Source organism: Equus przewalskii, chromosome 12, assembly GCF_037783145.1.
Source record: "Equus przewalskii isolate Varuska chromosome 12, EquPr2, whole genome shotgun sequence".
NCBI classification, from domain to species: Eukaryota; Metazoa; Chordata; class Mammalia; order Perissodactyla; family Equidae; genus Equus; species Equus przewalskii.
The window spans coordinates 11,751,379-11,777,582 of record NC_091842.1 but is presented as its reverse complement, the minus strand read 5'-3'; the positions used below and the strand labels follow the sequence as shown (position 1 = coordinate 11,777,582).

Genomic DNA, 26,204 nt, shown 5'->3' with positions numbered 1-26,204 from the left:
ACACTCCTGCTCGGGGAGTCCCCCCGCACTCGCTGGCACAGCACCCAGCTCCCCACCTCGTGTCCAGGTTAAGCCGCAGTCGAGGTCCTCCGTGCAGGCACTTCTGCACGGTGCCGGGTCTGCACAGCCGCGCTCCCCGCCAGCCAGGCCTCTCCCAACACGGCTCAAAGCCCTGCCCCGTACCCACTGGGCAGAACCCCACCCAGCGACACAGCAGCACCTGCGAGAACACATGAGCTGCTTGCCACAAAGCGGCGCCCATCGCGGTCAGGACGGGCACCCAGAATTCCTTCTGAAACCAGCAGCCGTTAAAGCAGGCGCATGCTGCACAAAACACGAGTTCCTTCATCCAAGGGAAGAGAGTCCCCACATCCAACCAGAAGCTAGGATCACGTTGTAGCGAAGGTTTCCGTTAGGAAAATTATTTTTAGGAAATAAGAGGGAAAAATACAGGAAAAAAATTGGCATCCTATTTCTAACCATCACTAGCTTTTAGAATAATTTCACCAATCCTGTAACTCTGAAGAGCGAGATGCTTTTAAATCACAGTACACCTGCTAAATGTGGACACTGCTCTCCAAATTCAAACTTGTTTTTTTCACGAGCAGCTAAAAAGAAAGAAAAAATAAAGACAAGCATTAAATATTACGTAAGGTTTTCTTTTATTTAAAAGATCATTCACAAAATACCATATCCATAGATTTACTTTCTGTCATATAGCTGAATGTGTTAAGTGTTTGGAATTCCATTCTTACATTTAAAAGTCAACTGGATTGCCCAGAAGTTGAGAGGAACTTGTGTTGTTCTTAATCTTTCCACACTGAAGACGTGAGTAGGTCATCTGAGAGCATCGTCTGATTACGACCACAGAATGCATGTCTTTCTTAAGTTAAGTACTGGTGTTACACAAATGGTTCTTATTTCAGAAGCAAAGGTGACAGGTGGAAGCAGGAAAGGAGGGAGAGTTCTGTGAATTGCTGAGACCTCATAACATAGACAAAGTAAGAGAAGCCAAGGGTGCCAGCTGGTGACAAATTACAACCGGAGCACACTGCGCCGCGGGCAGGCTGCCCTCGGCCTCCACGCACGCGGGGGAGGGCTCTAAGCGGCCGGCCCACTCCAAATTGCTCCCAATGGGACAGACTGGACTCGGTGCTAAAAACTTTCATCTGTTCTCACATAGGTGCCCAGCCCCTAGCCCTGAACTGCTGAACACTGTATGTGGGAACAAGAAACTGCCCCAAGGGGGAGCCCTCATGCCGCACAGCCACCTACCAGTTATCTTATGATTCTTGGCAGCTCTGCATAGTAACATTCTCAATTCATGAAGTGAAACAGAGTAAAGTGCCAGTTTCTAGGTCCATTTTCATCATGAAATTAAGGGAGGGCGAGAAGCACGCATCTCATTCTGTTCCTTCTATCAGGAACAGATAAACACAGGGAGAGATGCTGAACACAAGCCACAGGGGCGTGGACAAGAGCAGCGTCTGCACTACCCAGCAGGCCTGGCGCGGCTCTCCGCCCACACCCTCTGTCCCCGCAGCATCTCTGCCCAGTGGAAAGGAAACCAGACAGCTGTTCGCTAGATCCAGCCTCTAACACAGCGGTTTAAAAGAGGGAACGAGTTTGGACACGGCTGTGAAAGAGCACTAATGAAACCTCGGGACCCTCCCTGGGAATGCCGCGCCAACCTTCCACCTCCTTCTTCCCTCAGGTTTCATGTGTGAAAGGCGAGCCTGTTCTGCCCGAATCACCCACGTGGGGAGGGAGTAAGAGACAGGACTACCTATAAAGAGGGACAGGAAGGAATCTGCGAGGATCAACACATCTTTTATCCTTGCTTTGAAAACAAGGTGTCTCAAATTCTGGATGTTCATCACAGCTGAGTACAAACGAGACTCTCCAGTCTGTGACTTCTCCTCTGGTTTGTTCTCGAAAGCCACAGCAATACAGAACTCAACATGCAGGTCGGGAGAGAAGCACTGAGCAAACCAAAGGCAACGACTGGACCTGGCCAGTGCGTCTAAAGTAAAGAGGAAGCAAAGGAGAGCACGAAGCAGCGCCTCGATCCAAGGAGCTCCCACACGGTGGCGCCTTCGCTGCGCCAGACACACTCGTGCGCTGGAAGGAAAGGAGGAGCAAAACAGAAAAAAGGACAGAAGGGAAATGGGCAAGGAGTGGCAGAAGGAAAAAAAAGCACGGAACAGGCACTAGACAGCAAAGGCGAGGATGTGCTAAAAACCACTTGTTCACTGCTGACATGCGCTCACAAGCTGTGTTTCCGCTGGAAGAAAGGAGGACAGAGGGCAGGCGCAGGAGCGGTGACCGCAGGGCTGCCGGTGCGGAGGCCGCCAGCCGTGGTCTCGCTCTGCGCGCCCACGCCCCACTCCCTCCCGACAGCAGCTCATTCCTGCTCCTTCTGGACCTCCTCCCTGGGCCGGGCGCCCCCGAAGATGGCGGAGTTGGGGTTGGCTACTTGATTGAGCGGCGTTGCAACTGTGCGAGGTTTAAGCTGGAGCCGTGGTCTCTGTGCTCTTTCCTCTGGAGGAGGCAAAAAACACGGCTTATAAAGAACGGATCCCAGTCCCCACCCGGGGAAAACGACCAAACTGATGCTGATCTCTACAACCCAGGCTAAATTTCTAAAAATTAATAGCCCTGAAGAGCCACTGAATCCCCAGACACCCGAATAAAGGGAAACCTACTAGTCAGCCCAAGCGGGGGGTCTACCGGCCGACCGAGCACGGCCTAAGGTGGCGAACGCTGCGGGGCGGAGCCCGCGTGCCACGGAAAGACGCCCTCCACTCACAAGTCACTGCCATACCTTCTGTTGGTTCTCTGAAATCCATGCCGGAGCCTCGAAGGGGAGGGCCATCTCTGAAGCGACTCCCCATTGGGGGGCCCGTTCGCCGGTCACCTGGGCGACTCCCCCCCCTGCCGCCTAGGAAGTCATCCCTGAAGGCTGAAGAAGGAAGAGGACGCTGAGTTACTTTCTAAACGACGATCACAAAGCTGATTACAGAGCCTGTGTGAATTGTTTGAGTTTAATTCTAAATTCTTTAGTCTGTCCAGCATTGGAAGTTTTTCCAAAACAAAGCGCATCGAAAAGGAGTCCAAATGTGAATCTGCTGGGTAATTTCAGTGCTAAGAGACTTTTTAAATAAAAAAGAATCTTAGGCGAGGAAACGAAAATGAGCTAGAAGACACATTCTAATATGGCTTAAAACAAAACAAAAAAATCCTCAAAGCACATTTTATTCTGTTTTCTAATATAAACCTATAACGTTATTAAAAAGACCTGAAATTTAGATGCAAGATCACAAGAAAAAGCTAGATATGAAGAAATACAAATAAGACGTCACCTCTGGGTGACACTCCCCATTTTTCTGTTTCTGTTGTGTTTCTGGTGTGGGTCAGTCTAAAAGCAAAGCACCTGTGTGGTAAAGAAGGAAGTTATGCGAGCGTGGCCCTCCCAGCTCGGGGCATGGGGAGGCGCAGAGCGCCACGCCCCAGCCTGCACCCCGCCCCCCTGCCCTGTGCATGTGCGTCTGCATCACAGTGACCACCAGAAGCACAGCGCACCTCATCTAGACTCCTTAAGAGGAAGTGCCAGTGTCCTCAGTGTGCAGAAGGAAAAATATTTTCTCCATGGGCTTCATTTTAAGAAGCTTACGCCTTATTTAGTTCTGTATTTAACTGAAGATCTTTCATTGAGGGAGCGTTTAAGCTAATTAACCTTTTAACAATATAGTTTATTGAAGTTAGAGTTAACTTTCAGTAAAAACTTTAAGAAATACGATTACAATTAAACAAATGAGCTCACCCCATTTAAGCTCCCAAGAGTGACAACTTTACTCACTCCAAGGATGGTGCCGCTGCTCAAAGCTTTGTAGGAACGTATCTTTAGGGAGAATCCTGAGTCTGAGGAATATTCTTCTCTATGTAGCCGATGCCCATTACTCACAGATTTTTTATTTATAAATTAGTCCACTCACTAAATTTGTTTGTCACCCCAACCAGCACCGGCCGCGCTTTTGCTGGATGTGGACAGCTGCACAAGAGCCGAGCCTCCTGCCACACGTGTTCCCAGCTGAGGTCCAACCAGACCACACCCTGCCTTCCTGCTTCAGCTTGTCCGGTGTGAAACAAGCACCCTGTTCCCAATCTACTGCGTGCCAGGTGTCTGCTCTCTTATGCTTTCTGCTGGTGATTCCTCTGCTTAAAAGGGCACCCACAGGGGCCAGCCTGGTGGTGCAGCGGTCAAGTGCTCATGTTTCGCTTCGGAGGCCCGGGGTTTGCCGGTTTGGATCCCAGGTGTGGACATGGCACCGCTTGGCAAGCCATGCTGTGGCAGGCGTCCCACGTATGAAGTGGAAGAAGATGGGCAGTAGTTAGCTCAGAGCTAATCTTCCTTAAAAAAAGGAAAGAAAAAAAAAAGGGCACCCACAGCGCTCGGGAGCTGCCTAGTGTCCCAGGGTGCAGGAGGGCTGCCATGTGCCTGATGGACAGTGTGTGTGAGAGGAGGAGCTTCCTTCAGACAGAGTTAGAGAGCTGCTGGCCACGAGCTCACTGTTAATCAATCAACAATATATTTCACATAAAGCATCTTTAAAACAGAAACACAGCGTACAAGGTCATGTACTGACTGGTTGACAAAAATATTGCAACCAGAGGCTCAGAGGAACCTGCCCTCACGTCCCCCAGGAGCAGCGGTTCACTATTCACTAATTCTGTGCTCCTAATGATCCGACAGAACCTAACCGCCGGAAAGATGGAGAATCAACTCTATCTACAGTGGCGAATTTTTCTGTTCTTCAGAGGTGTCCAGGAATTTGGAAATCAAGTTATCTGAAACCCAGTTCAGAGACTGAGCTGAACAACATCAATTTTATCAAAGCAAGGAATGAAAATAACTCTAAAAAGATTTAGACCAACAGGAGCACTGCTTTGGGGGAGAACACACCTGGATGCACACAGTCAAGTACAAGGTTCCTTACAAAGTCCTTCTTTAACAAGCAGAGCTTCTGTGCACTAAACAAGCTTAATTAGTATTCAGACATCTAACCTGATATTTTCCTCAACCAAGCTGTGAAGTGTACCTTTCCCTGTGAGTACAGAAGGAAAGTTACTCTCCTTTAATAGGGGAGTAAATAATTTTTTTCTGTTGGTGAGGAAGATCGTTGCTGAGCTAACGTCTGTGCCAATCTTCCTCTACTTTATGTAGCATGCTGCCACAGCATGGCTTGAGGAGTGGTGCTCGGTCCACGCCTGGGATCCAAGCCTTCGAACCCTGGGCCACCAAAGCAGAGTGTGAGAACTTAACCACTAGGCCACCGGGCCAGCCCCTGAAAGTAAATACTTTTTGCTCCCAGTGTTTAGCATAAAACAAACGGCTTGCACCCATGTTGACAAGGCAGATAAACGTTGACTGCTGCTTCGTCCAGGGGCACGAGACAAAGGCTGGTAGAGGAAATAACCAGGGCACATGAACATCAAGTGGCAGCCTCATTTCAAAGTCTCTTAGGATACGAGCAATGGGAAGACCATGAGGGAAGAGGAGGGTTTGACATCAACAGATATCTTTCATTCAAGTTTGATAACATTTCCAGGAGGCACACTGTTCATGAGAAATCTTGTTTTTTCTTTACAAACTTTAGTTGCACACACTGGCTATTTCTGACGGCGGGACTTTCTTACTGGCTTTCTTCTCTGTATTAATTAATTAATTAATTTATTTTACAATGAGTGTGTGTCATTTAAAAAACGGCATCATTCTTTTAAAATGTAAAAAAGATCTATTTTCACCAATAACGCATATAGGCGTTACTCGACTGTGTGGGCACTCCTGGTTTCAGGAGTCACTCAGACACTCCAGTTCACAGTGGAACTGAGGTGGCAAGGCGGCTTCTCTGGCCACGTTCACTACGTCTCTGCTTCCGAGTGAAAGGCCAAGCTAAGCCAACGGTAGAAAGCACGAGTTATGTGGGACCGTCCTTAACTCTGGGGCCAAGAGACCATGTGCTATTTCTACAGCACTAGGAGACACAAAACTGGCAGGTCCAAAGCCACCGCTCACGCAGCCACTAACTGCTGCGCCTGGACTGGCTGTGAAAAGACATTTGTTGCATGTTTCAATCAGAGACTAGCTTATACATAAAATTACAGGTTTACTGGATTATACTGTACTTTTATGAATAAGCTCGTTTCTGATTGGCTATAGGAGTTTTAGGAATTAAATTATTCAACAGACACAAGCCGTCAAGTGTTTTCTAAAGCAGTACTGGAAATGAATTTCTAAAAATTTTAGACTCATAAGATACCCTGTACCAGTTCTTCCCATACTTACCAACTCCTCGACACTGAGTGTTTTTTCATTTTCTACCTTTCTATTACAACTGACATGTTTTATCACTTACATGAATTACTTATATAATTAAAAAATAAGGTAAAGAGATGAAGCAATGTTTAGGAGATCAACCCTTCAAAGCAGAGGCCGGGCGTGCAAACTGGCCCCTTGAGTTGAGACCAGGAGGCACCTACTGGTCTGCCTGGGTAAGTTAAGAGCAGGAACGGTAGAGTGGGCCACGTCCACCACTGGGGATAGGAGTGCATGCCCTTCAGGTGAAAACAGGCCACCAGGACTGCCTTTTACCATCTGCGAGGGTGCCACCAGGAACCACAGTTATGAGGCTTTCTGTGCATTTCTAGAACCTCCACACTATTTCCAGAAGTAATAGTACTTCTGTTTGTGCCATTCACACAAGAGCCACCAAGGGGCTAGCCCCCGAGAAAGACCACTGCGCGAGATGGAGACGCCTGTGAGAACAGCAGGCTAAGGAAAGGTGACAAAGCGAAGGGGGTCAGCGGAACTCGCCCACAGGGTGGAACGCTCCAGTCCTCCCCCCGCAGGCAGGTCCTAACAGAGGCTACTGCACGCCTGGGTACCGCAGGGGGAAGTGTCATTTGTGAAAGGAACTAGGAGTAGTCCGGCCAGGCGGGCTACTCACAAGAAACGTACGACAGCAGCAAGGCCGCTGAAAGAGGTAAGCGATGATACTTTAAATACTGATACCAGAATTGGAGTCATCCCGGGAATCCCAGCCACCTCTAGACTCTCGAGAGCCACCCATTCCTGAGGATACACAAAAAGGTAAAGTTGAGCTCGTATCATTACCTTGCTGCACAAACAGGGAAAATTCACTGGGAAGACGGACATCTCATGTGATGGGAGGTTCAATGAAATTATGAGAGTTTTTGTTGCCAACAGGAAAAAAACCCCTGAAAAACCCAGGCTTGCAGAAGCATCATCCATTCTTTCTAAAATTTTACACGTTAGAGAGTTCTACTAGTAACCTTCAGAGCTGTAATCAGTGGGCAGTCTATGTAATCGCAAACACAGCAAAGTTTATGGTCAATTTTAGAAGAACTAGTCACCTCTGTCATCTGGTCCACCTTTCCTGAATCCAAAGCCACCTTTATCTTGTTTTCTGCCCTCTGCAATGTCCACACGAAGCGACCGATCGCCCAACAGCTAATAATAAGGGAAAAATAATGTTAAGTATTGGCAAGAAAAAAATTCCATTATTAACATGACAGAGAAATCCTGAAGATACTTACTGCACCATCGTATGTCAAGGCTTCCTTAAGGGAATCCACCTCGTCAAATTCTACATAGCAGAATCCTGTAAGAGAAAACAAACCCCAATTTCCTCAAGGACTTCTGGGCTACAGATGTGGTGGGATCCCTGTCTGTACCATTTCCCAGAGCAGAACGAGCACCTTCCTTGCATCTAGATGACAGCAGACTAGCAGAGCCTGAAGGAGCATGTTATACTTTTCAATCACCAGAACTCGACTGGCCTTGCTCCCTCTCAGTTATATTCTAGCAGAAAGTGCTAATCAAACAAGCACTGAGGCAGCAGCTGCGTTTGTATAAAGCTTTCTTTTTCTATATTTTAACCATAATATTGAAACCTGTCTTGGGTCCTTGAAGAACTGTTAGTTCTGACTTCTGAATGGCTTTAATATAACCTAATTGGGGCTTTAAGAGAAATTTCAAATTCGATACTGAACATCTTTAAAGGAACAGGCTGAAGGTGCCTATTACTTACTGCTCAGGTAGCTGGTATAAAATTCACTTTACAAAGCTAAAAAATACACCCTCAGCAACAAGGCAATCTCCTCGGGGTGCTAATTAGAAGGCAGAGGGCCTCAGTTCAAGCATGTAGTATTGACACCTGTGTTCCTGATGCTAGATTCTGACACAGGCTCATAAGCAGAGAAGATTCCAGGCAGAGGAAACCACACCTTCCTTCTCACCTGTGAATAAGCTTCTCCCTCTACCTGCAGCACTCTAGTCCACGCCCCTTCCTTGCCGCCTGGAGTCTACATCTGGGTTAAGCATCCCCCTGCCCCAACATGCTCCCACTGCACCCTGGCGCCACCCCACGATCCTCATCCTGCGTCATGGGTACACCTCACCTTCAAACCCACTACACCAAGCGCTTCGAAGGCCTGGGTCCAGACTTCTCCTGTTCACTGTCTGCTGACTACTCCTACACAAAGGATGCACCGCTCAGCTGGAGAGGGCACCTCGCCCCCGCCTGCATCCCCTTCCCCCTACCTTCTCCCCTAAGTAGATTCAATGTTTGGAGGAATTGAGAAAAACACTCCCAAGTTCAAAGAGGCAGCAACAGCCCTGTCACACACGTCACACACTAGAGCTGCCAGAACTGAAGACGATCCTGAGACAAGCCTTAAGACTTGCTGCTACAGATGCAGCCCAAAAGCTGGCTCCACCCACACATCTGCACCCTAAGTGTGGACTCCAAACACTTGCTAGGAGGCAAACTTGGGCGGGACTTACTTTCACAAGCTTAATGTATTTGTTTTCATTGTTTGATCACTTACTATAACAAGCCTTCAGGTTCTAAAGTCAAAAAACTTTGGAAATGATAAAAATACCACCTACATAAAGAACTACTCAGATGTCTGCTTCTTGTACAGCTGCCACCATAAATCACTCTGTACTTTTCAGACAGACTTCTGGATAAAGAACGTAAACCAAATGCCCGTGTACCTTGCACCATGCACTTAAATACTGAGCACGTTTCCTCCAGGAAACGCTGAAAGCTAGAGGATAAGGCCCATCTGATTCTTCAGCCTTACTCCTCTGCTCCAGTGCCCTGAAGAGACGAATCTACAGACACTAACTTTATCTGAAATCTGAGCCAACTCTGTCCCAAACACATGCTCCAAGGTCCAAAATGTTTAGTGACAACACTTCCTAGGTTATCTTTCGGATTTTATAATAAATAACTAGATTAAAGAAAAATGCCTGAGTCAGCCAAGGTGAAACGCATCTGACACGTCCTGTTTCACCTGTTCATCCCTCTCCGGGTAACTCCTTTAGGGGCAGAGGCAGAACTGCTGTATAGGTCGGGCAAGCAGCAGATTTACTTGGGTATCTGCCACATATTTCTACAAACCACATTATGTGTAAAACATTTTTTTCCCAAGTAGAACTGAAGGCCTATGAGTTAAAGGGGTATGTTTCTTTCAGCTACTTGGACCAGGCAAATATTAAAACACTTTCATAATTAGAGCTCTCTGGTTCGCTAACACATTTTGGCTTAGGCCTTCCCCCTTACAATAAAATAAACAACGAAAACTCCCCCAAACTCACCTTTAAATTTGTCTGTGTCTTTGTCTCTGACTAGCCGTATGCTCCTTATGCTGAGATCCTTAAAGATAGCATCTATGTCACCCTGCACTGTATTAAAAGGTAGGTTTCCTACATATGCTGTGTAGGGGGGCTCTGTGGGCAGCTCCTTCTGGCTACGGGAACCATGGCCACCAGCACTGCCACGGGACCTAGGAGGGAAACAGACAGGGTTCAAGTCCACCCATGTGTTCCTGCCCCAGAGCAGGGACAAGGGGAATGTCTTCCATTCAGCCACATCACCCAGGTGAAGTGCTCCACTCTAACGACAGTAACCTCTTCGTGAAATTAGAGTAGTCCAAAATATTGTTTATGAAAAAGGTCCTTGTGTTTTGGTGACAGACATATCCATGGAAAGACAGAATCTATGTGAACATACATTTCCCTGGAAAATCAAATCCGAATGCAACATATCCTCCTAAGACTCAGAATTAGCATCTGCAAAGTGTTTACATCCTAAAACCTGAGCAAATGCCCCTCCCACCTGTTACTGTGCGCACAGAGAAATGGACCGCCAAGAGCTACTGCATTGTATTCGGGAGGCGTCACTGAGGCTGCTGATGTCCAACACGTTCCTAATACAATCGTGTCTCGCTACTGTGTGATGATGGCTAAGAATGCTCTAATAAAATTTTTAGACTTTGTGCAGCAAGTATTATGTACACACTACTCTCCACTCCACACGCACTCCTTCACCGGGTCCTTGAATTTAAGGTGCCTCTTACTGGTCCATCTAAACCTCAATGCCATTTCCTCAGCTCTAACAAGAGGTGTTTACTTGTCCACGATCACAAAGATAGAAAGCGGCAAAGGCAAGGCCCTGACTCGACTATATCACTGCTAATTTGCAGAGGTGCTGGGTTAAAAGCCAGCTCTGCCACAGACTTACGCCACCATGTGCCCCTGAGGAGCTACTCAACTGCTCTAAGCTTTATTTGTAAACTGGGTTAGCACTGACACAGACCTTGAGTTACTGAGAAATGATAAATGCAAAGGTGCTTCAGACACGCTGCCTGACACAGAATACACGTGCAGGCTAACAACTACCATTGTCACCGCCATCTACAACTGAGGTGAAAAACGGTTCACAGATAATTAACAAATAGATGGGCCATTATACATTTGTCAAAACCCAAAGAATGTACCACCCAAGAGTGAACCCTAATGTAAACTGTAGACTTTGGGTGATAAAGACATTGTCACTGGAGGTCAGACTGTAACAAATGTACTACTCTAGTGTGGTTACTGATAGCAGGACATGTGCCCCTGTGCATGTGTGAGGGCGGGGCATTTGAGGACTCTGTACTTTCTCATCAATTTTGCTGTGAACCTAAAATTGCTCTAAAACATTGTCTATTTAAATGAATGAACGGGAAGGGGAGCTAAGAATGTCAGCTAATAGATGCAGAAGGAATCGTGCAATGAGAAATCACTACTCCGCAACTACCGACTGAGGCAAGGCTCGTCTAAGAAAGCCAGAGCCACTGACTGGACAAGTCCAGCACCAGCACCTTTACTAGGTAACTGAACCAAGTATCACTCATAGTCAGACAAACATCATGTACCTTCCATTCTGACACAGATTCTTCAAATATGTCAAAGTCATGAAAGACAAAAAAGGCAGGGGCCAAATGACACACAAGAACGAATGCTACCTGTGATCTTTGGATCCTGGAACAAACAGCTATAAAAGAAAAAGCCCCGATAGAAACGTGAACATGGTGTGTGTCGCTATCAGTGCAGCAGCGGCACAGCTCTTCGGGCGCTAACGGCGCTGCAGGAAGGAGAATGCCCCTGTTCTCAGGAGAGACAGAGGACTCAGGAGTGGGGCGGCACGACAGCTGACATTTATTTTCAAAGGGTTCCACGTTAAGGGTATGTGTGCGTGCACATACATACACACACATGATAAAGCAAACGTGAAACGTGCCGATTGACCAGTGCCCACTGTATCTATCTATCAACTCAACTGTAGGTTTGAAAAGTTTCAAAATAAAATGTTTGCAGAACACAAGAGGGAAAAAAATTGAAGAGGGAGGTGGTGTTTCTTTTTCAAGAAACATTTAAACTAAACGAGTCTCCTCACAACGATCAAAGATCTGCTCAAAGCCACCCTTTCTGCAGGGAAAATCTTCTGAGCAGCCTTGGAAAGCCACTTGATTTTTTAATCTATACAGTGCTAGAAATACCACGAAAGAAATTCCACAATTCCCTGAGATAAATTCCAGATATCGCAAGTATGTACCACTCTTTAGGACTTTTCTCGAAAGCAGAAGAACCACACCATGACGTAACTCTTAGATGGCTAAAACTTTTAAGTTTAATAACTCAGAATTCTGCTACTTCCCAATAGGAAATCCTGCATTCTGTTCTAACAGCAGAAAAATAGGTTTACAAATGACTTGTAGTCCACTTGCTCCCACTTCCCCACTCTCCCAAAGTTTAGCAAATGTGAGTTATTTTACATTTCAACCCTCTTTGCAACACTTCTGCTCTCACCTCAATAACCATAAACCTAAAATATTTTCAATAAGATATTCTTTGGGTCTGGACACTAAATATGTAAGATACAGTATAAACATCTGGAAAAATGTCAACATGGAGGATGAACTATAATAAAAAACACTTTAAATTCATTTAGTCAACACAATAACCATCTGGTGGAAAACAGTCCCGTGCCCTCAAGCAGCTCACAACCGAGTAGCATACAGAAAACACAGATAAACCATGTACGTACACATGCGCGTATGCTTGTGCATATGTAAAAAAGCAAAAAGCTTCAAGGATTTTTGAGAAATTTAAGGTGAAAATAAAGAGATGAAAAGTCAGCAGGCGAACATTTGATGACCCAGGAGAATGGAGGCAGGAAGGCTCGCTGAAAGTGCACAGCAAACCTTTGCTGGAGAACGTAAGCAGGGTCCTGGCTGCAGGACTGAAAAGGGAGGGCCAGCGGCCCTGACTGGCCTCCGAGCAAGTCTAAGGAGCCAGGCGAGCCTCCTAAGTCTGCTGCCCAGGTGAAGGCTGAAGGATGACGGGAGCACTAGTAGCAGGCGGTGGGCTAAGAAGCCAGCTCCGGCTCAGGGAAGACAGAAGGGCCGGTTCAGGCGAGCGGTCCTGTAAGAGCTAGAGACGTGGAAACAGCTCCCCCCAGCCCATCAACTTGCTCACTCCACCTGGCCGCACAGAACTGCCAGCGGCTGCCTGCTCCAGACCTTCCCAAACAATCGAAGCCGTCCTGAATACCAGGCACCCTACCTGATGCCAGCAGCCCCTCAGGACTGAAGCGTTTTGGCTTTCCATTGCGTACTGAAGATGCTACAGGGCCAGGGCCCGGGGCTGTTTAAGCACATTCCAACTTACTCCCTCACGGACTCACGTGCCTACAGTGTGCCAGCAACCTGAGACACAAGGGGAGGGAGAGAAGCCCCATGCAGTGCATGTGCACATCATTAAACGATAATTCTGCTATCGACCAAATGAAAAAATCAAATGTCAGAAAATTCTTTGAGCTAAAACTCCTGTGAGATACCTATGACACTAATTTAAGTTTAGAGGGGACTATTATCTGAATACATAGGCTGTGTCACCTGAAAGCACTTTCTAAACCAGGTTAAAAATAACACACGAAGACTCATCTGACACCTTAGTTCAGCGGGCGCAGGACCTCTTCCAAATCCCCTCTCCCTCAGCTTTCTGGCCCGTTCTTCTCTACATATTTCGAATCTTTATTTCATAAAGAAGTTGAAAATTAACTATAAAAATACCTCATAAAGCCTGACTGCTTTGTAAAAGTTTAGTAACAATTCTGACCCTGCTACGGGTAGACTAAACACACTTGAGGCCACGCTGTCCGTGCAGAAGGAGGCGGACCCGCAGCCAGAGACGTGAAACCAGAAACAGAGGGGCGAAGCGGCAGGTCAGGGCAGCCCCCTCCCCGCTCGGATGGCGGCCTGGAGCTCTGTGCTGCGACCTCCAGGCTATGACCCTGACACCGAGCCCTGCTCATCGCCATTTCTGTCCCTTGGGGACAGTCTACTGATTTGTAAAACAATAACTCAAAGTTTTAAAGCAATAAATGTAGCTTAGTACATTCCTCAGTAGTTCAGAAATCCAACTTTCAACTCCAAGTATGACCAAAATCCTACAGACAAATCACTTTTCTTCACCCAAATCAATTACAGCTCTGCACGCCCATGAAGTGCAGAGCACACTACAGAGGGCACAAACCTTAGTCTCAGTTCCTATCCTCAAGGAGCTGGTAATTCAACTGAGGGGCTCTGGGCATCTAGACCGGAAAGAGAAATCACACCCCAAGCAAAGGCCAGCAGAAACCCAGGAGACAGGACTGAAACAGCCTCAGCGGCGGCGGCGCACAGAAGCCCGGACTCCAGCTTCCAGACAGCAGACAGGGAGAGCGCGGAGTTCTCAACAAGACGATGCCGACGGCCAAGAAGATGAAGCAGCAAAGACACCAGGGAGTGAAGGGAGCCAAGAGGGAGGGTGACTGTAAGGGAGAGAGCAGCAATGATCAGGGCTGGGGTCAGATCCAGTAAGCAGATGAGAGACACAAGTAAGTGCTCAAGACTTGCTTCCAAAGTATAAAAGATAACGAAAAATGAGGGGCACATGCCAAGTTATTTCTGGGAAAAGATTTTATAAAGATTTCTAGGTGCATGAGAAACCATACAGAATTTAAGCACTGTTGCTGTCACTCCTAGAACATCAAGACCAATGCCCAGATACAGAGACTAGAAAGCAGGCACCCTCTCTTCAGTCTCTGAACATCAGGTGTTCGCCTTCTGTCACCTCTAGGAGCTAAGTGAGATAGTTTCATTAGGGCTGATCAACAACTCTAGTCTTTCATACGCCATCCAGAAACACTTATTAGCATTCAGTGATTGGCATGTGGCTCTATGCTAGATCCTACATAAAATCACAGTTAAGACTGCCTTTATAAGAGTAAAACGCAAGTAAGCAACAAAGACAAAATCCACTGAACATGCTTTAAAAAAAAAAAAGAGGGGCCAGTCCCATGGCCTAGTGTTGGGTTTGCTGTGCTCTGCTTTGGTGGCCTGGCTTCGCAGGTGTGGATCCCAGGCTTGGACCTACACCACTTGTCAACTGTGCTGTGACAGAGACCCACATATAAAGTAGAAGAGGACTGGCACAGATGTTATTAGCTCAGGGCTAATGTTCCTCAGGAAAAAAAAAAAGAAAAAAGAAGGAAGTAATGATCAAAATGTGTAACCTATCTGATTTCTAGACAATAAAGGTTAACCTCTTGATCAAAAAGCCAAACCCTTAGTTCACAAATACCATTTTATACTACTTACAACATCCTACATTAGTAAGATACACTGGTTACAATCACTGAACCAACACTGATACATTATTAACTAAAGTTCAGTTTATTCAGATTTCCTTAGTTTGTACCTAACGTCTTTTTTTCTGTTCTAGGATCCCATCCAAGATGCCACATTACATTTCAGTGGTACCTTGGGCTTTTAAAAACCAGCCCAATGCAACCTGGACTAAAGGCACCTTATTTCCGAGCAGACCTCCCTGCTGAGCGTGCACATCCTTCCAGGCCTTCACCCAACACTCAGAATCAAACCCCTTCACCCTGAAAGCTGTCGTTACTACAGGACATGGGTGAAAGCCTCGGCAAGTTTCTGCTAAACACTGGGGGCAGTGTCCATGGGGAATCCGTCAATGAGCCCTATTTCAAGAAGCTCTTTTCTGCTATAAATGGCATCTGAATAATTCAATCACATCTGTAAGATATAAAGTCTTGAAAGGAAATGCAAAATAGTTCAATGGCAGGAACTCCGTCTTGTTTACTGCTTCATCTCCAGAACCCCAGAACTAGAACTACCATAGCACCTGACACCTACAGGGGTGTAAGGAACGAAGTCACGGGCCTAGCAACTACTTTAGTATTGCAAACGACTTCTTTCACTAGTATGGCCATTCATATTTGGAAAAAAAATTAAAATACAGGAGGGGGTTACAAGTATTTAGATGACATCTTCAAGTAAGTACTTAAGGGGGGCCAGCCCAGTGGTGTAGTGTTAAGCTCACACACTCCGCTTCAGTGGCCCGGGGTTCACAGGTTTGGATCCCGGGGGCAGACCCAGCACTGCTCATCAAGCCACGCTGTGGTGGCATCCCACCTAAAACAGAGGAAGACTGGCACAGATGTTAGCTCAGCGACAAGCCCCTCAAGCAAAAAGAGGAAGACTGGCCCTGAGCTAACATCTTTTGCCAACCTTCCTCTTTTTGCTTGAGGAGGATTTTTGCTTGAGATTGGCAACAAATGGTAGCTCAGGGCCAATCTTGCTCACAAAAAAATTAAAAAAAAAAATTAAGTACGTAAGTGTTTTTCAAAAAGGTTTTTTGGCTGTGTACAATGGCAAGAAATACATTTTACATCGTGACTTAATACATGCATACACATACCTGCATATTAACTGTACAAATAATTAAAAAAAGCTTGCCCAACAGTACCAACTCATAGTATGATGTACACTACTCTCTATTCTATTTCATCTTAAATGCTGTCAGGACCCACTAAACTGATTTCATCACCTACCACTAGGACACAGCAGGCAGTCTGAAAGCCTTGTTTGGATGAATGGTGAACACAAGAGGGACTTGTGATGTATCTATTTTTTTAAGGGAAGTTTTTCTTACTAGGAGGCAGGCATTTATTATAATATACTAAAATTCTGGACTCTCACACATTAATGAAAGCAAATAAACGGGCTATTAATAACTTCACATGGGTGAAAAAGGTTACTCAATCCAAAAGTTCCAGATTTTTCAGAGGAAATAAAATCTTAAACCTCAAGTTATTTACTGATCCTCAGAAAATACCACCCCCAAAACATCTGTCTTAAAGCTATGGATTAGTTCCGAACTTCAAAGGCCCGGAGTTCGTTTTGTTTTTCCCCAAGGGAAAGATTCACCCTGAGCTAACATCTGTTGCCAATCTTCCTCTTTTTCCTCCCCAAAGCCCCAGTGCATGGTTGCATATTCCAGCTGTAAGTCCTTCTAGTTCTTCTGTGTGAGCCCCTGCCACAGCATGTGGTTTGGTGACCGGGAAACGAACCTGGGCCGCCGAAGCGGTGAGAGCCACATTTTAACCACTAGGCCATCAGGGCTGGTTCAGAGTTATTTTCTTCTAAATTATTATTTGAGCTTTTACACTCCATATACCACCAGTTCCAATTCATTTTAAATGAAACCACACTTTCACACAACGTTGGATTTGATATGACCTACAAATAACTTACAACTATATAATTAATTTTAAAATTTCAATGATTTAGGTAACTACAAAATGCCACAGATCACCATTTAAAATCTAGAATTCAAAGGCATACAGTCAGAGCCAAAAGTTGTTCTCTTCTTCATTTAACATTTGAAAAACCATAAAAACCTAAGTAATTTGTACTAAAATACACATATATGTATTAAAATACTTAATAATGATGATGTTAGTTAATACCAAACATATTTTTAACTCACTACTACTTCACATATGGTACAAGAGTTAAATGTGTTAAAAGTGCCTGGAAAAAAGCCACACACTCTCTAAAAACGAATATCCAAGAAAAAAGAGGAGGAACCGATCAATTAAGAGATTTAGTAGGCACAATGACCAAATGCAACGTGCAAACCTTGTTTGGTCCCAATTCAAACAAATCAGTTGTACATCAAAACTTATGACTAATTAAAGAAACCTAAGTATTTCCTGGACTATTCCTATATTGTTTTCAGATGATATTATGGTAGTATTTTTAAAAGTTTTTACCTTTGACACTCATACTGAAGTACTTCTAGATGAATTAAATGATAGTGACATCTAAGATTTGCTTTAAAATAATCCAGAAGAGTGTAGGAGGAGAGTGAAGTGGGGAGGTACAGATGAAATAAGAGTGGTCACTTTTTAAAAAAGTGGGTAATGGGGGCCCAGCCCCAGGGCGTGGTGGTTAAGTCTGGCATGCTCTGCCTTGGCGACCAGATTTGTGGGTTTGGATCCTGGGCATAGACCTACACCACTCGTCAGCCATGCTGTGGTGGTGACCCCCATACAAAATAGAGAAGAATGGCATCAGACGTTAGCTCAAGGCTACACTTTCTCAAGCAAAAAGAGAGGAAGACTGGCAACAGACATTAGCTCAGGGCAAACGTTCATCGGAAAAAAAAAGGGGGGAATAGGTGCATGAGGCGGTCATTATATTAGACTTGATTTTTGTTTGTATTTTCAATTTTCTATAATCAAGTACCTGTTTGCAGATTCAAACAAGCCAACTATACAAAGTAATCTTGGAGACAACTGGGAAAAATTGAACATGGACTGGGTAATAGGAAAACTGGTGGTTAAACAAGAAAACCCCTAGGCTGGCTTGGTAGTATAGGGGTTAAGTTCACACACTCTGCTTCGGCAGCCTGGGGTTCGTGGGTTCAGATCCTGGGTGCAGACCTACACATCATTCATCAAACCATGCTGTGGTGGTGTCCCACATACAAAATAGAGGAAGACTGGAGCAGATGTTAGCTCAGAGCCAATCTGCCTCACCCAAAAAAAAAAAAGCCATATCAATTAAAAACACATATTCAAGCATTACAAGTATTTAAGATAGAATGACAGGGTGCCTGGGCTTGGCTTTGAAATATTCTACCCCTCCCCATATAGTGCGGAAGACAGATGAAACAGGAATGGCAAAAATTCTGATAAAGGTAAAACTGGGAAATGAACAGAGTGTTTTATGGGTAGTTTTTGTTTGAAAAAGTTCTGGAAATAGGTAATGGTAATGGTCACATAACCCTGTGATTACTGAATTATAATCATTGTGAACACTAGTGCTACCAAATTGTACAGTTAGAAATGGTTAAAACTGTAAATTTTATGTTACACATATTTTATCTCACAAAACCAACAAAACCCTGGGTAACGGCCATCTGGGGGTCTGACACACCAGTCTACTTCTGTTTATGTAGGCACACGCTCAGAGCCATTTTTAAGTGTTAGGCACAATGAGCAACTGGTAAATTCTAGCCCAATTTAGACCGCACTGAGGTTCCTCCATTAACAGAATTAGCTCAAGAAGCAATTCTTCATATTTTCAGACAGTCTCTAAAAGAACACATCGGCTTCCTGTGGTTCCAGCTCTGCCTCCAGAGCCACACTTTTCTTCCAGTTAACAGTCCTTCAGGGCTGCCAGGTGTTGTATCCCTGCCAAATCTTCTTTTTATCACAGACCTACACTGATCTCGAAATTGTCCCCAGCATGAATTAAGACAGGGATACCAAACCACACTGCTACTTGTTTCACCAGGCACTTTGCAGTATTTAAAAAAGCCAGATTCAGGGCCGGCCCCGTGGCCGAACGGTTAAGTTCGCGCACTCCACTTCAGCAGCCCAGGGTTTCACCGGGTTGGATCCTGGGTGTGGACATGGCACCGCTCGCTGGGCCATGCTCGGGTGGCGTCCCACATGCCACAACTAGAAGGACCCACAGCTAAAAATATACAACTATGTACCGGGGGGCTTTGGGGAGAAAAATGAAAAATAAAAAATCTTTAAAAATATACAACTATGTACCAAGGGGTTTTGGGGAGAAAAAGGAAAAAACAAACAAAAAAAGACAGCTTCATTAGAGAATGTCTTTGATAAAGCAGTAAAAATGATTAATTTTATTAAATCTTGACCCATTTTTTAATATCCCATGTTATGAAACGGGGACAAGGCACTTCTGTTGCTACAAAGTACGACGGTTATCTCCCAGAAAAGCACTCATGCAACTGAGTTACAAGTTGAACTAGCTCTTCTTTTCATGGAACACCTTTTTTACCCGAAAGAAGAATGAACAAACTATTATTCAGACTTCGGTACTAGGCAGACTTCTTGCAAATAAGTGAGCCTGTCACTTCAAGGAAAACTAACAGTATCTGTTGCCAATGATAAAATGCAGGCTTTCAAGCAAAAAACCAGAATTTAAGAAAACTTGTATCCATCAACACACGCTTGACAGCCTCCCAACTCTTGAAATTTTTCTGATGAAACTGAGGGTGATATTAATGAACCTGACTTTTGATACTGTATAATGAAATGTGTCAACATTTGGAGGACTTATATAACTCAGTGAACTGATATTTTCCAAATGACCAATGCATCATGTTACAGAACCATCCGCTCGTCAAGGATTCACTGAAAACATGACAGATCAGTGGATTTTAATGCAACAGTATGAAAAGTTTATTGATCAGGTTTCAGATTCCGCACTGTAACTACCCGTTATGGAACTACTGCCTGTCGAGTTTTGGTGTGGTAGCAAATAGGAATATCCACAATTACGTGAAGAGACTATTAAAACCCTCCTCCCTCTTCCAACTACTTATTTGTGTAAGGCTGGATTTTCTTCACATGTGTCAACCCCAGCCTATCTCAAGAGTGAATACAGAAGCAGGTATGAGAAACCAGCTGTCTTTTATTAAGCCAGATATTCAAAAGGCTCCCAAAATGCAACCGATTAATTATACACTACTGTGCAGAACAGGGAGATTACAGTCTCTACCTACCCTATGCTGGAGCGCAATGCTTAACTGAGGTGTTACGTTTTCAGTGGAGCACACCCAGAGGGCCCCATCACGAAGGAAAGTTTTACAAATCACGGTATGAGGAAAATTTCAGAAAACTAAGGAGGTTCAATTTAAAAAGCCAACTTAGACATTATAGCTGTTGGGTTTTATCAAAATCAAGCACTTACACTTATTTCGTGGCCTGAGTGCGCGGGCCTAACCAGCTGTACGAACGATGAAAAGGCAGAGAGGCACGGCATCCTCGCCTGCCCAACTCTCCCTCCCATTTCTAGGGGAAGCTGGAAACCGGAAGATGAATCTGACCCAGAAGTGATACTCGCCCCCCAACCCCCTTCTGCTATGTATGTTCCAAGCTTCCAGGAAGGCTTCTTGGATTTGTGTGACGTCTTCCCAGAACACTAAGGTTAATTTCAAACAGAAGTACAAATTTAAAAAATACACTAAGAAAGTTTTTAGAAATATCAGACGCATTTATATTGAACATTCCAAGCATAAATTCTGTAACAAATCAATAATTTACAAGAATGAATTACTCTGTACTTATTTAGATTACTTATGGTATCCTAGTCATAAACTGCTTTATGCCATAAAATGAACAGATTTCTCTTGGCTTTAGAAGTATAGCCAGGAAAGTAAAAACTCACTTCAGTTAACTCAAGAGAACTTTCCCCACCCCTACTAACCCCAAGGGAAGTATTTTAAGACATTAAAAAATTATAAATCAAGAGCAACCAATTATTAAGTACTTTTTAGGTACCAGATACTGTTCTATGCACTTAGACATGTCATTTACCCCACCAGCCCTTTATAGGAGTTTCCATCTTACATGTGGGGAAAATGAAGCTCAGAGAAATAAAGGAACTTGTTTCAGATCACACAGCTAATACATGGCTGAGCTGATACTCAAGCTCTGGAGCGCCTGATTCCAAATCTAGGGCTTCTGACTGAACTGTCTCCCAGAGACCTCTTGGCAAAACCAAGTATTCATATGACACTTTTCATAGGGGATACTGACTTGGAATTAAGCATTGGGAGACTAGGGAGTGAAGAGAAGGATGACAACAAACCCAAACAACTTGCCATTAGATAGGTGAATAGGAGTTTAGAATGAGCTTTTCAATACCTCTACAAATCCCGGTATCAGTGGAAACAGCTACGCTTTCATGCACGGCTTTCCTTCCTGCTCTAAGTCTTAAAATACGCTTAGAAACTTAGACAGATGCCAAGCTTAAGTGTTACAAGACTCAAAGGTTAGAATTCTAAACCCCTAAGCGGAACCTGATAAAGAATACTTCAATTTGTCGTTTGATCAATTTTTAGTAGCTACCATTTCAGGATTCTCAGTTCTTGCTGACTCCGAATTCCAAGCTGATCCTCAGGACTGATGGTTTTACAGGGTAACACTGGAAAGGTTTGGCTGCAGTTAGAAATGCAACATCAGTCTTACTTTCCACTTTGTTGCCAGTGGCAAATGAAAAACTGGAACCTCAGAAAGATAATTTAGCAAACTGCAAAAACAAAATACAGTCAAGATCTGGTGTAATCAACTCCTGAGAACTTGAATTTTGTTTTGGCTTGCTTTCTGAGCAACAACGGAGTCCCTGGTTCTCTCCTTGGCTTCTGGGGGCATGCGGCTACAGGTCGTCCAACAGTGCTCCCTGAGAACCGCACTGGCTATTACGTACAACTACAAAACAAATGGACGGGGAATGCATAGTTATTAAAACCAAGGTTTTAGATTATGACTGTATATTTCAAACCTGCTGTTCCTTTCAGCTGTGACCCAGTGGTTTAGAGTTGAACAATTTAATCTAGCTAAGGTGTTGAGGTGCCTTAAAAAAGTAGCCAACGAGGGCCGGCCCCACGGCCAACCGGCTAAATTCGTGCACTCTGCTTGGTGGCCCAGGGTTTCCAGGGTTCAGATCCTGGGCATGGACCTAGCACCACTGATCAAGCCATGCTGAGGCGGCATCCCACATAGCAGAACCAGAAGGATCTACAACTAGAATGTACAACTATATAATGGGGGGCTTTGGGGAGAAGAAGAAAAAAAGATTGGCAACAGATGTTAGCTTGGGGCCAATCTTGAAAAAAAAAAAAAAAAAGTAGCCAACCCAAGACTAGCTTTCTATAGGTGGGATCTATAATGCTTAAGCATTGTATCTGAACAAACAGCACCAACACATCTCCTGATGTGAACGCTATTCAAATAACAACTGAAATGATCACTAAACACTATCTGGTCACCTAACCTACCATTGTGCTAAATTTCAGAGATCCCAATAACTGATATCTCCTGATCAGATGAAATTAAAACATGGAAATATGAAAAACGAAATAACAGTGACTATCTGGAATAGAAAAGCTTTGGCACAGACCACACCACTACATGCCCGGGCCTCTCTTAAATTTGCAGACCCACTCCAGACACTGTCTAAATGCACATACAAATTCACCAACAAGTGTTTAAACCTACTTTTAAGAATCTGAGCAATATTTCCTAGGTACTTTTACATGGCTATGAAATCAAATGGAAAATTCTAAGAAGGTCAGATGTAGAAGATGCTTAACCGTAAAGAGACTTTTTATTAGTTTAAGCTTGGGAGATGTAGAGTGCTAGCTACTATTCTCTCATACCAGTTTCTGGAGCACATCTGAGCACATGGCTAACACTTTCATTTGTCTTTTGATATCTGAAAACAACAGCATCTTAAGAGAATTTTACTTTTGATCACTTTCTATTGTTCAAGGCACTCTGTCAAAATTTGACAGTCACTAAAAGTTTAGCTTGAACAGTTCAAGTCACCAGAAGAGCTGGCAAATTTGTCAAAAGGCAGAATTAAAAAAAAAATCCCCAGGATTATTATAACATGACTAACTTATTGTAGTCCCAAACCAACTAAAACTCCTTGAATCTGCCTTAAATTGAACCACTTTGTTTAAGGAGTTTCCCTGGGTACTTCTGAATGTTTCTTGAAACTAGGGGGAAAAAATCTTAGTTATTAAATTTCAAGATGACTGAAGTACAAATTTGATGTCTAGAAACCTACCCCAAAGGCAATAATTTTACATGCCATCCAACAACTATTTCTTTTTTATTACCAAATAAAATAGTCTTTGAAATCACAGGTGGCTCCGCCTCCCCCAACTCCCATGTTCCAGTGTCATGAACATTATTGGGTACACTCCCGCACCAAAACAAGCCTTTGAGCCATTCCCAGACCAAGGTATTAAAAGATCATTCTTCACCAAAGGTACTTTTGGGATTGAAACCCCGGAGACTGGGCACCTCAGCAGGTCCTACTGTGGTGTTATCCTGGGAAAGGAACCCTTCTGGAAAAGCCCAAAAGGCCAAGTGTGTCCTTGACCAACAGGAAGATGTTTATAACCTATCTTCTAAACTCTGTATGAATTAACTTGTGTTTACAAAAAATAATCCAGTGCGGGTTCCTGGAATTAAACACCATACGCTTTTTACTAAACAGTCAAGGATTTTTCTTTTAAACACGGTGCCTCAACTATCATATATAGTCTGTATACGACCAGAATCAGATTCCTTCTCCAGGTCAGAGCGAGACACTAAGGAGACATAAAATTTCCGGCCAGCAAGCACGCAGCACTTATCAACAAGGTGCTCGGACCCAAAAAAAAAATAACAACGAAAGAAGCTACGATATGTTTCCTTTGGTCGGTCTCCCCCAACTCTGGCCTGAATCGGACCAGTCCCGGGCTCCAGCCGCCAAATCCCTGCCTCACACGTAAGGGGAAGGGAATCGCCCCCCTCGGCCCGCCTCGTGGCGAAGGGGCCAGGCGCCTGCAGAGCCGGCGGACCGCGGGGCACCCGGGCTGGAGCGGCGGGCCGCGCCCCCACCCCCGCGCTGCAGCACCCCGCCGGCCTGGGGGATGGGGCTGGCGGCGGGCGCCCGTCCTCCCGGCACTCGCGCCGCTGCGGCCTGGCCCTGCGGCCGAGGCCGGGGAAGGACCACACGTCGTCGCCGGCCGGAAGAGAGGCAGGGATCCGACCCGCGGGCAAGCCCCAGGAGCCTAACCGCCGCCGCCCCCTCCCCGAGCGCGCCATTTCCAGGCCCCGGCCCTCCAGGCGCCTCTCCCGGCCTCCGCGGGCCCGCCGGGCCCCCGCCTCTCGCCGCCCCGAGCGAGCGCGGGACGGCCGCAGCCCCGGGGCCCTCGCCACCGCCCGCGCCGCCCGGGGCCCGCGCCGCCCGCCTCACCCTCTGCCGCCGCCGAAGCTGCTGTAGGCCCGATCGTCGTAGGTGTCGAAGTCCGCCATTTGCCGTCTCCGCTCCGAGAGGAACCAGGGTGAGCGAGGAAGGACCCCGCAATATAACTCCCCCCGCCCCGCCGCCGGGGCTGTCCGCCGCACCGCCTGATCGCAAATCGCACGCACGCACGCGCGCGCGCGCACGTACGCCGCGCCGCGCCCGGCCTGGGCCGACGGGCTGCTGCTGTCCCGGCGCGCTCTGCGGCCCACGTGGTACGGCGGCGCGTTGGCCCGGCGCCTGGCCCGCGCCCCGGCCCATTGTGTGCTGGCCCGGTGGTTTTACCCTTTGCCGCCGCCGCCGCCCCGCCCGCCCCGCCCTCCTGTGGACGCGGGCCTGGCCCTCCCCCGAGAACCTCCGGGGCGCCCCCTGCGCTCTCTGAGGGCCCCTCTCCGGCCTGGCCTGAGAGCCTGCGCCGGCCCGTGCTTTCTGCGGTCGCTTAGGGTTTGGTCCTTCACACCCTGCAGGGACCCCAGAGGCCTGCCCCACTGGAATCCCCGCCGACCCCCTCTTCCCGGCCAAGGGCGTGCCGGCTAGCGCCAAAGTAAGGGCCACATCCTCCAGGGCGGAGACCCCGGAGCTGGGAACTCAATGAGAAGGCACAAGGGCAGAGGGCCTGGAAAGGGTGAGACTGGGGTCAGGATCCGAGGGCGCGAGGCGATGCGGATGCGAACAGGAATCCTGCCTTCAAGGGCCCACTCGCGGCCTGGCTATGGGGTGGGCCCTGAGATGAGATTAGAGTGTAGGTTGTCGTTGAACTAAGGAGAGTCGGCGCATCTCGCTTTTGCAGAAGTCATTGCACTGGAGAAGAATCCTGTCTTGACTAGAATTTCATCTAGCAATAGCAAAGAATGGATACCAATGAAAGTTAATTACCCGGGTCATTTCTCAGGTTTGTGATTGAGATTGTGGTAATATTGGCTACTCCAAACCTTGATGTGTCTAGGCACAGTTTGAAAGAACCTCATAGAATTCTTGCAGTGTATACCCACTAAATATAAAAGTAAGTATACAAAAGAACTGTACCCAGCAGGTAGAAGAGTATAAAAATGCTTTTATATTTAAGCATTTTCTGCTACTTTATCCCGGTACTGGGATGGACAGAGCACTATTAACACATTTTTTGTTTTTCTGTCTCTTTTTCTTTTCAAGTAGTATTGTCAGATAGACCCACAGTAACCTGGGTTCTGCCTCAAGCAAGTTACTGAACCTCTTTGACGTCTCAATTTTGTCATCTCTGTAAGGGGAGGGTATCACCTACCTCCTCAGTATTGTAAAGATTAAATGAGGAAATGTTTGTAAAATTCCTGGTCCACAATAATCTGTCTTGAGCACCTACCTACTATTTGTCTGGCAGCATTATGGGTATTTTACATATATAATTCCCAAGTTTCTTATGTTACAGCTGTGGAAACACCGAGAGAGAGGAAGTGACTTGCACAAGGTCACACAGCTTTATCTCGTAGCACATAGCTCAGAGAAGAACCAATGGTTTCTTCTCTCTTGCGCAGTTTAAACTTGGACCCCCCATCTCTGCCCCATAACTCTATTATTCTTAAAGTGCAGTTAAATGCATTTGATTACTAAATGAAAACTTC

At 45.8% G+C, this 26,204-nt stretch overlaps 1 protein-coding gene and 1 long non-coding RNA gene across 3 annotated transcripts; one reads left to right on the top strand and one right to left on the bottom strand.

Annotated features, from left to right (window-relative positions):
* Positions 1–643: 643 nt before the first annotated feature.
* EIF4H (eukaryotic translation initiation factor 4H) lies at positions 644–24,944 on the bottom strand. 2 transcript variants are annotated; one of them, XM_070567793.1, is made up of 7 exons: positions 24,559–24,899; positions 9,686–9,873; positions 7,618–7,682; positions 7,435–7,531; positions 7,073–7,132; positions 2,825–2,962; positions 644–2,541 (listed from the first exon to the last, which is right to left on the bottom strand). In XM_070567793.1, the coding sequence occupies exons 1-7, from the start codon at positions 24,615–24,617 to the stop codon at positions 2,405–2,407; spliced, it is 744 nt and encodes a 247-aa protein (XP_070423894.1). In that variant the 5' UTR covers positions 24,618–24,899; the 3' UTR covers positions 644–2,404. The 2 variants fall into 2 exon arrangements, with proteins under 2 accessions (XP_070423894.1, XP_070423895.1); XM_070567794.1 differs by lacking the exon at positions 7,073–7,132 and having other exon boundaries at positions 24,559–24,944.
* Positions 24,945–25,095: 151 nt separating this feature from the next.
* LOC139074860 (uncharacterized) lies at positions 25,096–25,910 on the top strand. Its single transcript, XR_011524722.1, has 2 exons — positions 25,096–25,231; positions 25,762–25,910. It is a non-coding gene; the product is annotated as an uncharacterized lncRNA (long non-coding RNA).
* Positions 25,911–26,204: the final 294 nt, after the last annotated feature.